The sequence below is a fragment of the Callithrix jacchus genome, chromosome 8 (assembly GCF_049354715.1).
Source record: "Callithrix jacchus isolate 240 chromosome 8, calJac240_pri, whole genome shotgun sequence".
NCBI lineage: Eukaryota > Metazoa > Chordata > Mammalia > Primates > Cebidae > Callithrix > Callithrix jacchus.
The window spans coordinates 20,197,388-20,211,705 of NC_133509.1; the positions used below are offsets into that span (position 1 = coordinate 20,197,388).

At 47.1% G+C, this 14,318-nt stretch overlaps 1 protein-coding gene across 35 annotated transcripts in view; it reads left to right on the plus strand.

Annotated features, from left to right (window-relative positions):
* The window catches only part of NEO1 (neogenin 1), a 244,174-nt gene extending 236,682 nt beyond the window's left edge, over positions 1-7,492 (plus strand). For 22 of the 35 annotated variants that reach the window (XM_078333622.1, XM_009005211.5, XM_009005216.5 and 19 more), the window contains 3 exons: positions 947-1,210; positions 3,604-3,740; positions 4,926-7,492. In XM_078333622.1, coding sequence (XP_078189748.1) covers positions 947-1,210; positions 3,604-3,740; positions 4,926-5,009 — 485 coding nt within the window. In that variant the 3' untranslated portion in view covers positions 5,010-7,492. The remainder of the gene's footprint in view (positions 1-946; positions 1,211-3,603; positions 3,741-4,925) is intronic. The other 13 variants (XM_035259163.3, XM_078333615.1, XM_078333617.1 and 10 more) reach the window with 1 other exon arrangement.
* Positions 7,493-14,318: the final 6,826 nt, after the last annotated feature.

Genomic DNA, 14,318 nt, shown 5'->3' on the forward strand with positions numbered 1-14,318 from the left:
TTACAAAGAAAAGAATCTTATCATATATTCGAGCACTGTGTCCAGCACTTTACATACATCTCATTTAATCCTCAAAGAATTATGTGTTATTCTCCCTTTTTTGTAGATGAAGAAACTGAGACTCAGAGATACTCAGTGACTTTGTCAAATTCACCCAGTTAGTATGCAAAGATTAGAGAGTCCAGGTCTGTCTCACTCCAGAGTCCCTGCTTTTCTACCCTGCTGTGCTGCCTTCCACAACAACTCTGCCCCTTCTTATATTTTGAAATTGTTACCATGTTCTTCCTGGGCCTTCCCTTCTCCAGGCTAATCTACCCTCATTTCTTTCTCTGAATCAAAAACACCCTTCACTTGGCATGATCTGAAAGCTGTGTGTAGACTTCTGGGCTGGTTCATTGTCCAGTTCTCACTTGAGCAGTGGGGTTTTTGCTGTGAGGCCACACACAGTCCCTGAGGGCATGAAGCCTATGCCATTGGCCTGTCCTGCAGTGACCACCAGGCCTTGTCAGCCTCTCTGGCCACTGTCAGGTACCCCACCAGCCTTGGTGATCAGCCATGGTTGTCTATGAAAGGCCACTCTCCAAGATCCCAGTGAGTGAAGTTTTAAATTTTCTTTTACACTTATTTATATATTACTATCTTAGTAGTCTCAAAAACCTTTACATGTGCTCCATAATAAATATTGAGGAGAACCTTAAATTGTGACCACTTAGCTGTGAGGTGAAAAACTGGAATAGCTGGTCCGTGTACAAAATTGTTTGAGACTCTTTTAGACTAGTCCATTCTTATCCCTGGCAGTGGTGCTAATCCATGTTCTCTTGGACTAGCACTGATCACAAGTGCTTATGGAGCTGGTTTAGGGAACCCCAGGAAGTAGCCAAAACTCGGGGACTTTCACATGTTTAATGGCAAAAGAAATGCTAACATTTAGATTTTCCTGCTGTAGAATCTGTTCGAAATACCCCCAGCACTGACACCATGCCAGCCTCCTCGTCTCAAACATGCTGCACTGATCACCAGGACCCTGAAGGTGCTACCAGCTCCTCTTACTTGGCCAGCTCCCAAGAGGAAGATTCAGGCCAGAGTCTTCCCACCGCCCACGTTCGCCCTTCCCACCCATTGAAGAGCTTCGCCGTGCCGGCAATCCCGCCTCCAGGACCTCCCACCTATGATCCTGCATTGCCAAGCACACCATTACTATCCCAGCAAGGTGAGTGAGGATGGCAGCACACCTGGAGGGACCCTTGGCTCAAGCTTGGGACAGAGTCACCCCTTCTTTGAGGTATAGCAAAGCAAATATCCGTCAAGCCTATCGCAGCAATTCAGTTAGAGTAGCAATGTGCCCTTGCCCCACCCAGGAAGTTTACGGGCTCCCCTCCTTTGGGAACATTTACAAACCAGAGAATAATTTGCTGGGGAGCAAGGGCTGCCCTTTTGAATTGTGTTTTCTGTGCAGCACTGTTGGTCGTAAATCCAGTGGCATAGGAATGGGTGACAGATCTAGTCTCTCCAGCCCCCTGGAATCACCTCACTTCATAAGGGCCCTACAAGCTAGAGAAGGGACCAGGGAGGCCAAGGCTTGGACTCACAGGGTGGTGAAACCAGAATGAACCTCAGGATAGGGAAAGGAACCCCATGAAGAGAAGTCATTTATCCAAATCCACAAGCTCAGTAACAGTCCCCTGACCTCAGAAGCGTGCTTGCTTTATGCTCTTCCAAATTGTTCTCTATTATGTTCATTTATTTTAGAATAAGTCAGTGGTTTTCAAATGTTCTGGCCTCAGTACCCCTTTATATATTAAAAGCTATTGAGCACATAAAAGCTTTTCTTCATATGGGTTATATCTATCAATATTTACCATATTAAAATGAAAACTAAGACATTTTTAAAGTATTTTATTCATTAAGAAAGCAATCGTGTTACAATAACTAGCATATTTTTGTAAAATGCAACTATTTTCAAACAAAAACGTAGTGAGAAGAGTCATTTTATTTTTTGCAAATCTCTTTAATGTCTGGCTTAATAGAAGACAGCTGGATTTTCCTATCTGCTTCTGCATTCAATCTGTTGCAATATGGTGTTTTGGTTGAAATATAAGAAGAAAATCTGGCCTCACAGATATGTAATTGGAAAAAGGAAGAGTATTTTTATAACCTTTTCAGATAATTGTGGATATTCTGTTTTGATACTATAGCAAAACTCAACAAGTTGTAGTTTTTTAAAGGTTTGTTTGTAAAATGAAATCTGAACGCATATCCATGAACGAGTCATACCTTATTCCTTCAAAATTTCTTCATCTATCTTGCACTTAATGCATGATACTAAAACATCACATATTGGGTCATTTAGAAAATATTGGTTCACTGTGTTATGCAGATTCTGCAAATAGCAATACATTTCATTGTTCAATATCTAAAAACATACTCATTAATATTGTCAACGTGTGTGAATATTAAGTTCTTAAGCCCATGGTGGCAGGTGCAAGTTTTCCAGAATTCTAATTTTCACTTAAAACTTCAGTTTTATCATTGGCAATAAACACTATCCATTGTGTTTTTTGAATTGTCAGGCTGACTTTGTTCATTTTTCTAGAAGATTTCTCAAGAACCAGTTTGTCTGTCTGCCTTTGAACTAACAGTGGTATTCCATGATAAAAACATTCAACTCAACATTCAAACCATCACAGGTGCCTTTATTTAAGACAGCTATTGGCCAGGTGCCGTGGCTCACATTTGTAATCCCAGCACTTTGGGAGGCCAAGGGGGCTGGATCACATGCGGTCAGGAGTTCAAGACCAGCCTGGCCAACATGGTGAAACCCCATCTCTACTAAAAATACAAAAAGTTAACCGGGCGTGGTGACAGATGCCTGTAACCCCAGCTACTCGGGAGGCTGAGACAGGAGAATCACTTGAAACCAGGAGGCGGGGGTTGCAGTGAGCCGAGATCGTACCACTGCACTCCAGTGTAGGCAAGAAGGCAAGACTCTGTCTCAAAAAAAAAAACAAAAACAAAAAGCAAACAAAATCTTTCATACTTTGTATGCAGCCGAAGTACTTTATGCATGCTTTGCATTTCGTCACATACAGTAAGGTCAAGATTTAGTAAAATAAAAAATATTTACTCATTTATTAAGGATGGTTCTGAGTGAAACTGGCTTTTTTTAAACTGCAAGTGCATGTCAGCGAATGACTGTACAGTTTGGCACCACTGCCTTGATTTGTGCTAAGTCTCCAGTGGCTCAGCCACTATTGCTTTTGTATCCTCAATACAAAGGCAAACACAGTGGAAAGGCAAATAATGTCCCATTATGAAGAAAGAGCTTTGGCCTCCCAGATACCTTGCAGGGGTTCGTGGACCACCACATTCTGAGAACCACTGGACCAGGATATTGGTTTTCTAGAGCCAATGGACTATTTTCTCTGGCCCTTTGAATGCCACATTGTCTCCCTCCTTCCCTCGTTTCAGTAACTTTTCATAGCAGTATCCCTGCATGGGGTCTGTGTGTGTCTCACTCCGAAGCAGCACTTGGACCTTAGGGCCTTCATGAGGTCTAGGGGAGACAGGCTTGGCCACACACCTGACAGTGCCCTTTTCCCTCAGCTCTGAACCATCACATTCATTCAGTGAAGACTGCCTCCATCGGGACTCTAGGAAGGAGCCGGCCTCCTATGCCAGTGGTTGTTCCCAGCGCCCCTGAAGTGCAGGAGACCACAAGGATGTTGGAAGACTCTGAGAGTGTAAGTTCATGGGGCCATCCGTCCTGCCAGATTGTCTGGGAACACGCCTCAGGGCCTGAGACTGCTGGTCAAGCTGATGTTCTGTGCACACCAGGCCTCACTACCCAGAACTATGAAGCAGATGCACTCATTGATTCAGTAGATAGGGCGTTTTGAGCATCTTTTCTGAGCCGGGAACTGTGCTGAGGATTTGGTCTGCTTTCTTTTCCGTATCCAGTCAATTTTTTTGTTTGTTTTGTTTTGTTTTTGAGACGGAGTCTCGCTCTGTCCCCCAGGCTGGAGTACAGTGGCATGATCGCAGCTCACTGCAACCTCTGCCTCCCGGGTTCAAGCGATTCTCCTGCCTCAGCCTCTTGAGTAGCTGGAACTACAGGTGCCTACCACCACACCTGGCTAATTTTTTGTACTTTCAGTAGAAGCGGGGTTTCACCATGTTGGCCAGGCTGGTCTCAAACTTCCGGCCTTAGGCGATCTAGCTCCCTTGGCTTCCCAAAGTGCTGGGATTACAGGTGTGAGCCACAGCCACCACACCTGGCCCCCACATCCACTCTTGAATGTCTTAACTTAGCTTTTCACACCAGCCCAGCTACTGGCCCCTCTCCCTACTTCCCGCCACTCCTGCCTGCTTTTTAGTTCTGTCCCTCCTGTCATGGGTGTTCTCTCCTTGGTTTGAACCATCCATATGCTTTTTCACCCCTCAGTTCCAGTTTATGACCTTTCTGAGCAAGACGCTGGAGAAGGTGGTACTTGACTGGTTGCTCTAGAGACAAAAATCACCAGGGTCTCTCTTTGATCTTTCACTCTCAAACTCCAATAAAAATATTTTGCCTCCTAATTTCCAGGGACAGGATTTTCTAAGCAGAAAGCTTGGGGTCCAGAGATCCAGGGACATACCAACGGTGCTGACTGGGGCAGAGACCTAGAAGGGACAGCGGGCCTTCTGGCTTGTGGGGTCATTGTGTCCTTGGGGAGTGTGTGTTGGGAGAGAGGCATTGTGCATTATCAAGAAACGGGATCCTAGTGACCTCGGGTACATCCTGCTACTTCCCACTCTTCTGAGCCAGCCTGCATGTTAGTAGGCCAGTTTTTTGGGGCCATTTGACCACTGACCACTTGAGGCTTTGGCCTCTCCTTTCTGGTCAGCTCCCTAGATCAGGCCCAGTAACAGTGTTCTCTTTTCCATAGAGCTATGAACCGGATGAGCTGACCAAAGAGATGGCCCACCTGGAAGGACTAATGAAGGACCTAAACGCCATCACGACAGCATGACGGCCTTCACCAGCACGTGACTTCAAACCTGAGTCTGGAAGTCTTGGAACTTAGCCTTGAAAACAAGGAATTGTACAGAGTGCGAGAGGACAGCACTTGAGAACACAGAGTGAGCCAGCAGACTGGTCAGCGCCTCTGTGTAGGGCTGGCTCCAGGCATGGCCACCCGCCTTCCCCTGGTCAGCCTGGAAGAAGCCTACATCAAGGCAGCTTCCCTTTGCCTGCTGATACTCTGCAGGACTGGGCACCATGGGCCAAAATTTTGTGTCCAGGGAAGAGGCGAGAAGTGCAACCTACATTTCACTTTGTGGTCAGGCTGTGTCTTCGTGCTGCGACCGCATCACCTTTATGGAGTGTAGACATTGGCATTTATGTACAATTTTATTTGTGTCTTATTTTATTTTACCTTCAAAAACAAAAAACACTATCCAAAACCAAGGAAGTCCGCGGTGTTCTCCGCCAGTGGTTGACATCTGACGGCTTGTTCTGATTGTGTGTGGAAAGTCACTGAAGTGTGGGTTGTTCCAGGGGTGGCTTGTTTTTTGGTTTTGTTTTTACTTTTTAATTCTGAGTCATTGCATCCTCTGCCAGCTGTTAATCCACCACTCTGAGGGGGAGGAAATGTTGCATTGCTGTTTGTAAGCTTTTTTATTATTTTTTTATTATAATTATTAAAGGCCTGACTTTCTCCTCTCATCACTGTGAGATTACAGATCTATTTGAATTGAATGAAATGTAACATTGAAAAGACTTGTTTGTTGCTTTCTGTGCAGTTTCAGTACTGGGGCAGGGGGCGGGGGCTGGGGGTTGGGAATAGGAAATGGAGGGGCTGCTGAGGTCCTGTGAATGTTTCCGTCATTGTACTTTCTTCCAGAAGCCTGCAGAGAATGGAAGCATCTTCTTTATTGTCCTTTCCTGGCATGTCCATCCTTATTGTCACTATGTTGCAACTGGAGTTTGATTTGGATCTGGTTTTAAAATTCTTCTGTGCAATAGGTGGGTTTGAGGATTTAGCTGCCCTGATGTCTTGGTCCTAGCCTGGTAAGAATGTCCATGCTGTGGTGCTGTATTTCTAATTGCCTGGTCACAGAGAATAGGGTAAGAGCCAACCCTGCTCTGTAAATCAGAGAGCAAGAATGGAGACCCTTTCCTGCTGCTGTTCCTAGTTCTCTCTGGGGAAGTTGGAGGTTGAGGAAGGAACTTCGTTTCCACATATGGCCCTCCTCTCTAGTTCCAGTCTTCAGCCAGTCCAGCTCTCTCTTCCACCCTTCACGCTCCTTCTGAGAAAGCATTAGCAGGAGCGAGACAAGGCAGAGCTCTGCAGGAAGCAGAGCCCCTGAGGCTTCCAGCGTCTTTCTGAACATTATTTCTCCAGTAGCAAGGGACAGGAACAGCAGAGGCAGCTGCCCTCTCCCCTATTCCAGCAGCTCAGCTAAGCCCTGATTAGAATGAAGCCGCTGGAGGTTTCTGAGGTGGACCCAGCAGCTCAGCCACACATGGAAGCCATTGCCTTTGCACGTAGTACTTAGGTTCTTTTTCTTAAAAAGGTAAGGAGCTGAGGTGTGTGGTTTTTTTCATATTAATAATAAATAATGGAAAATACAGGACTGATGCTCAGGCATCTTCCCCTACTCCCCAACAGATCCCCAGAAGACAGTGTAGACAGTAAATCAGGCTTCAGTTCTATAACCAAGAAGAGAGAAGCTGCTGAAACCACCAGTGGGTACCCCAGGCACCTGCCTTTGAACTTTGGGGCTTTCCCATTTTTATGTCTTAATCACGTTTGCTCTTTTGCAAGTTGAACTCTTTGTATTTATGATTTGGGGGGTAATGAAAGGTGCAATGCGGGAACTCCTGCCGCGGAGCTAGCTGGTCACATGGGGGCACCAGGCAGGAGTCTGGGAAACCAGTGCACTTAAACTGATCCTGAAGAGAGCTGTCCGAGCACTCCGGCCACCAGGAGGGCCAGATTCCCCAGAAACTACCTTATGCCCAAAGAACAGGCTCAGTATTTGGGGCATTTCCTCCCACGAACCCTGACGCTTCTGTTACCTCAGGGCCTTGGTACCTGGACACTGCCACAGAATTGGGGCGGGTGGGGGAGGGACCTGTTTTTAAATAAAGTAACTGTTCAAAGTTGGGGGTTTTTTTAAATTAAAAAGGAAAGCTATTCTGTATTGCACCTTTTCACAATTTAATACATTTTCTTACATTTTCCTGTGATTTTTGAAACTAAACCATTGTGTGTCCTGTAGTGTCCTAGTCGAGCTGCCGCTCAGCAGCTTCCTCGGGGGGATTTGGAACACCTGTGTCTGTCGTCGCACTGCCTGTGGGAGGGGCCCGGAGGACTGCTGGGACTGGCGTCTGTACACGCTTGTTTGGCCTTTTCTGTAGTTGATGCTGTAAACTCTATGGCTTTTTAAAAACGATTTCATGTTTTTATTTAGTATTGGAAATCCAATACACTTTTTTAATCCAATCAAATTCTGGTCTGGTCAAAGAGTTGTTTTCCTTTATCCTTAAAAACAAAACAAAACAAAAAACTTGTGTCCCCCTGCTTCCCAGCCTCTAACTGATCTCGCTGTTGCTTTCACAACTGTAAAGCCAGTCATTTACGGGGGACTCAGGGAGGGGTGGCCGGTTAGCCAGGAGGCTGCAGGAGGTGTTCGGATCGCCAGCAGCGCCAAAAGTGAGTCCTGTCCCTGTTCTCATCCCCCTGCTGCTGCCCTGCCGGGACTGAGTCGCGTGAGGATTCAGAGAGGGCCCCTGGCAGCCATCCCCGAATGGAATGCAGGCCACACCCCTGCTGCCGCAGCGCCTTGTTAGCGCAGGTAGAGTGCCCGTGTGGGCCTGGCCTCCCCACTCCCATCCCCAGCACTCACAGCGAAGGCCCACTTGCCCCGGGCTGCCTCACCTCACTGCGTTCACCATGTAAGATACCTCGTGGTGTCCCAGAGTCTGGGCCGGGGAATAGGTGACCTCAGCAGCCAGAGGTCCGACCTTGCAATAATAGAGTCAGGGCTAAATACAGAGCACAGTGTCCTCACTGCTCCCTTTGCCACGCTGTTCATCTGTTCTGCCGCCAGAGTGTAGTCGAGGAAGCCCAAATCCCATCCTTCCCATTAGCCGCGCTCCATTGGGCTCAGGATGAAGTCCGTGCCCCCGTAGCTGGAGGTTGGTGCTTGTCTGCCACAGCCTCCAGCTCCGGACTCATGTCGTCTTGTGCACTGGGACTGTGGCCGCAGAAAGCTACCAGTGAGGCCCTTCTCGGTCTACATGGAGTCCTCTTTTCTGCCATTCTAAGTGCTGGGCGCCCGCCGCTGCTGTTTCTCCTGTGCATCCCTAGGTGGAGCTCTTGGCACATTTTGCCGTGATTTGTTTCAGTCTTTTCCTGGGCCCTGTGGGTTCAGTGGGGACAAGATAATTTCTCACTCCTTTCTCAATGTCTAATGCCAGGGGCAGTTTCCGACAATAGCAGATGCTTGCCTCTTGGATGGATAGACAAACAGTGACGAGGACTCATGCGCTGGAGCACGTTGAAAGGCTTCTCTCTCTCTCTCTCTCTCTCTCTCTCTCTCTCTCTCTCTCTCTCTCTCTCACACACACACACACACACACAGCAAAGCCCCCCCTCCTCCTTACAGGGATCCTGGTAGGTCCCCAGTGTTCTGGTGCTAGGACGCTCCCATTTCAGTAGCCATGACCCTTTGACGTCCTGGGGTAAACGTGAAAGACAAAAGATGACAGTCCTAAGAAATGATACTGGGCCAGGTGCGGTGGCTCACACCTGTAATCCCAGCACTTTGGGAGGCAGAGGCAGGCGGATCACCTGAGGTCAGGGAGTTCGTGACAAGCCTGGCTAACGTGGTGAAATCCTGTCTCTACTAAAAATAACAAAAATTAGCCGGGCGTTTGGCACGCGCCTGTAGTCCCAGCTACTCGGGAGGCTGAGGCGGAAGAATCACTTGAACCCAGGAGGCGGAGGTTGCAGTGAGCCAAGACTGCGCCACTGTGCTCCAGCCTGGCCACAGAGCAAGACTCTGTCTCAAAACAAAACAAAACAAAAAAGCCAGGTGTGGTGGCAGGCACCTGCAATCCCAGATACTTAGGAGGCTGAGGCAGGAGAAACTTTTGAATCTGGGAGGCCGAGGTTGCAGTGAGTGGAGACCACGCCATTGTACTCCAGCCTGGGCAACAAAAGCGGAACTCCATCTTGAAAAAAAGAAAAGAAACAATGCCTCATGACCAACCTCAAGCTGGGAACTAAGACAAGAATGTCTTGCAGATTTGTTCTAAGATGAGCATCAGGAACGAGGCTCTATAAAAGAAGAAACACCTCTTCCCTCACCCCACTCCCGCCTCATCCATCAACCCTCCCAATTGCAACCAGCTTCCTGCCAGAGGTGGGGAGTATCATCAGGAGAGACTGGAGACCAGCAATAAGCAAACCATCAAATTGATGATGCCAGGGCCATGGGCAGGGGTTGGAGAAGCAGGGAGCCGAGAGGGGTCACCCCTCACCGCAGACCAGAACCCCAGACAGCAGGTGCCCGGCTCCCGAAGGAGGGAGTTCACCAGGGGAGCGGGAGGAAGAGGTGGGAGACAGTAGTTGAAAGAAAATAATACTTAAGTCTTTAATAATCTTAAATGTACATAATGTCGGGAAAATACTGCTTAAAACTACAACTACCTTCTAAGCATAGTGGATGATTCATCTCAAGACGTCCTTTTCCTCAATTAGGAACTCGATTTGGGAAATGAAAGGGACTTAGAGCTGAGCTCACATAAGGTGGGCAGGGGGCTGGGGGCAGTGGCTCCTGCCTGTAATCCCAGCACTTTGGGAGGCCAATGCGGGCAGATCACGAGGTCAGGAGATCGAGAACATCCTGGCCAACATGGTGAAACCCCATCTCTACTAAAAAACAAAAAAAATTAGCCGGGCATGGTGGCACGCGCCTGTACTCCCAGCTACTCAGGAGGCTGAGGCAGGAGAATCGCTTGAACCCAGGAGGCTGAGGTTGCAGTGAGCCAAGATTGTGTCACTAAACTCCAGCCTGGCAACGAGTGAGACTCCATCTCAAAAGAAAAGGTTGGTGGGAACACCTGCTGCACTGTAGCACAGGAATAATTCTGGATTTCCTGAAATGATTAGGGGTTGAGGGGACACTGGCAACCGGTATAATCAACAGATGGTGCGAGAATGAGGGGCTCTGTGGGAAAGCACCCCAGTGGGAGCTGGCTTGCCTCAAAGTGTTAAAAGACCTTTCTTTTTTTTTTTTTTTTTTTTTTTTTAATTGAGATGGAGTTTCGCTCTTGTTACCCAGGCTGGAGTGCAGTGACACGATATCGGCTCACCGCAACCTCAGCCTCCTGGGTTCAGGCAATTCTTCTGCCTCAGCCTCCTGAGTAGCTGGGACGACAGGCGTGCGCCACCATGCCCAGCTAATTTTTGTATTTTTAGTAGAGACAGGGTTTCACCTTGTTGACCAGGATGGTCTCGATCTCTTGACCTCGTGATCCACCCGCCTCGGCCTCCCAAAGTGCTGGGATTATAGGCGTGAGCCACTGCGCCCTGCCAAAGACTTTCTTAAATGAGAAGACCTTAGAGGCAATCTCATGCTATTTGCACTTCTATGGAGTGAACCCCGTCCAGCTCCCCAAATCTCATGTAATATCTACTGTGTGCATATGGCCTTGAATGAGTTACTGGTTACTCCCCCAGTGAAGAAAATGGCATCTGGGCCAACATAGCGGTGGGCAGGCCACGAGTCTGGCATGGCAAAGGTGACCCATGAATGGAATTGGTTTGCTAGAAGCAGGAGCTGAGAACCAGAAGTGACCATAAGAATCTAAACCTGAGAACCTCCAGAAGTCCAGAGGGCAAAAGGGGACACAGGTCAAGAAATGTGGGTTCCGATCAGCCTAATCCAGATGTCAAGAGGCAGACTGACCACAGGGTCCTGGAGCAAAGCCTCATCACCCTGTTACTAGGTGCCAGCCCCCTGCTAATGGGTCTCTACCTTTTGTGGACCCAGTCTTCCAAAGGAGAAATCTGGGAGTCATTCTAAATTCTTCCCTGAACACCACAGCACATTGCTCAGCAAATCCTGCCAGCTCTACCTCTCAGATGTCCCCCAGGGCAGCTCTGTGTTGTCTGTTAGGCAAACTACTAATGAAGCTCCCTGCCTGAGTCTCCCCAGCAATCTGGTAGTGATCCTTCACACAAGTGTTCAGGTGCTTCTTCCAGTGCAAATCTGATGCCTCCCCGCTGCTCAGTGCCATACAATGAGAGCTCCAGCCCCTGCCCTACAGAAGAGAGTCCAGTGTGGCCCTGTCTGCCTCTTCGCTTTTATTTCCTGCTAATCTGTCCCTTCAACCAAATTTGGCCCTAGCCATAGAGAGCAATTTGCACTTGCAGAATAAGCCATCATGTCTGGCCTCTACTGTTTCCTCTGTCTCATTTTCTCCCTATCCCCTACCCTGACCTTTGGCTTTCTCTGTCTGGTCATGTCTATTCATCTGTAAAGGCCCAGCCTAACCATCCAGTCCCTGATCATTCTTGTTCATGCTTCTGTCTCTGCCAATACACTGTGACATCCTTAAGGAAAGCAGTTGTGCTTGGATTCTCCACCCGAGTACCCAGCACACCATAGATATTCACTAAATGAACTTGCCTGGTGAGGCAGATGGACTTGAAATCAGGTAACTAATATATCATGGCTCAGTACTGAGGGAACTGAACAAAGCCCTCATTCTTCCTAAGAGCATACTTATGGATTTGCAGAGGAACAAAGTCTGAGCTGAGTCTAGCTTGTAATGTGAGGCTTATCTATCTGGAAGGAGGAGCCCACTGCAGAGTTGGTAAGCTGCCTGCTTCATGTGACCATCAGTATAGATCCCAGCCATCCCATGTCACTCTTGTGCTCAGCCTCCTGTCACTGGATTGAATGCAGAGGCCCCAGCAGGTCAGCCAAGGCTATGGAAGGTGCACAGTTCTGGCTAGCTGCCCTTCAGTGGAGAGAGGGAGCTGGTCCCCCAAATTCCTGGGACACTGCAAGGGCAATACGGGGCCCAGTCAAGGTATGTTTGGCTGACCAGGTACCACAGCTTGGGGATCAGTTCTAGTGAAACAAGAATAAAGTGGTTCCTTTTATAAACTCAAAACCCAGGTCTTATCGAGAATTCTGGGCAGCTCATGGCTTTCTGGAGAGGAAAGAGCCAGGATTTACTTTTGGAGGCAAAATGATGGATGAGGCTCCTGTAGACAAAGTTGCCTGGGATATGTAAGGAGAAACAGCCAATGAACATTCTAGACTAACACACAGAAGGGAAACTGGCTGCAACTGAAGCCAGACGGATCTCAGTGTGGGCAGGTGGGGTGAGAGAAGAAATACTTGGGGCCAGTCAGAAAAGGGTCTTCCTCACCCAGAAAGCTGGAAATCTTCAATTATTTCCAATGATACTTCTGAAGACCCACTATGTGCCAGGCACTGAGGATGCAACAGGAGTACAACAGTCTCCACTGCTGACGGGATCACAGATGTTCAACAGAAAGAAAGAAACCATGAAAAGCGCTGCAAGATCCGAACACAGTGATCTGATAGAGAAGGACTTTCTAACCCTAACTGGAGAGTCAAGAGTCACGAAAAAGGTGACGCTGAGAATAGTGACAAATTCATCAAAGAAAGGAGTTGTTCCAGCCTTGCTTCAACTAGATCTGACAAGCAGGAAAAATTCCAGTACTGGATAAATTACAACAGAAAATGCTTTTCAGCAATTTGTTCCAAGGCAGTAGGGAATGGCCTTAACAGGACCAGAAAATCTGACCCACGTGGTAAATGAAAAAAAGAGGTTGAGGCTTCCTCAGGGAATAAGCCTAATACTAAGAACCAGAGGGAAGCCTGACTGGCAACTGTATGTTCCAAAAATAAGTAAATGAGTGATCTCATCTTCCCTGAGAACTCGTTGAGACTTTTATGTCTATATTCATAAGGGATATTGGTCTGTAGTTTTTTGGTCGCGCACGCGTGCGCGTGCGTGCGTGTGTGTGTGTGTGTGTATTTTGGGTGGGAGGGGTCTGGCTTTGGTATCAGTGTAATCCTAGCCTCACAGAATAAGGGAAGTGTTCCCTCCTTGTCTGTTTTTTTTTGGAAGAGTTTGTGAAGGATTGCTATTAATTGTTCTCTAATGCTTTGGTTGAATTCCCCAGGGAAGCCATGGGGTCCTGGGCCTTTCTTTGTGGGGAGTGTTCTTTATTCCTAAATGTAATCTGCCTACTTGTTATGGGTCTATTCGATTCCGTGTTTATTCTTGAGTCAGTTTTGGTGATTTGTTTCCAATTTGTCCATTTTATCTAGGTGATCTAATGTGTTGGTTTATGATTTATATAGTGCTCTCCTATAACCCTTTTTATTTCTTTAAGGCTGGTAGTAAGATATTTTATCTGACTCCTGTTGTTAGTGTCTCTCTCTCTCTCTCTGTCTCTCTCTCTCTCTCTCTCTCTCTCTCTCTCTCTCTCTTTCTCTTTCTGTCAGTATAGCTACAGGCTGTTAATTTTGTTGATCTTTTCAAAGAACCGACTTTTGGTTTTGCTGATCTTTTGTATTGGTTTTCTGTTCTCGATTCCATTTATTCCTGCTTTTATCTGTATTATTTCCTCTCTTCTGCTTGCTTTGAGTGTAGTTTGCTCCTCCTTTCCTGTTTCTTTGGGTGAATGTTTAGGTTATTGATTGGATGTTTTCGTAAGTATAGAGCATTCTACTCTACATTTTTCCTAGAAGCACTGTGTCTGCTGCATCCCATGTGTTTGGAATGGTATGTTATCTTTTCGTTTTTATTCATCTCAACTTTTTTTTTTTTTTGCGGGAGTCTTTTGTTTTATTTTGTTTGAGACAAAGTCTCGCTGTCACCCAGGCTGGTGTGCAGTAGTGTGATCTTGGGTCACTGCTACCTCCACCTCCTGGGTTCAAATGATTCTCCTACCTTAGCCTCCCAAGTAACTAGGATTACAGGTACCTGCCACCACACCTGGCTAATCTTTTGTATTTTTAGTAGAGACAGGGTTTCACCATGTTGGCTAGGCTGGTCTCGAACTCCTGACCTCAAGCAATACACCCGCCTCAGCCTCCCACAGTGCTGGAATTATAGGCATGAGCCACTGTGCCTGGCCTCAACTTATTTCCTAATATCCTTTGTGATTTCTTCTTTGAATCAATTATTATTTACATATGTGTTGTTTAATTTATATATATGTGAATTTTTCCAATTTCTTCCTGTTACTAATTTCTAAATTTTGTTCTATTATGGTCAG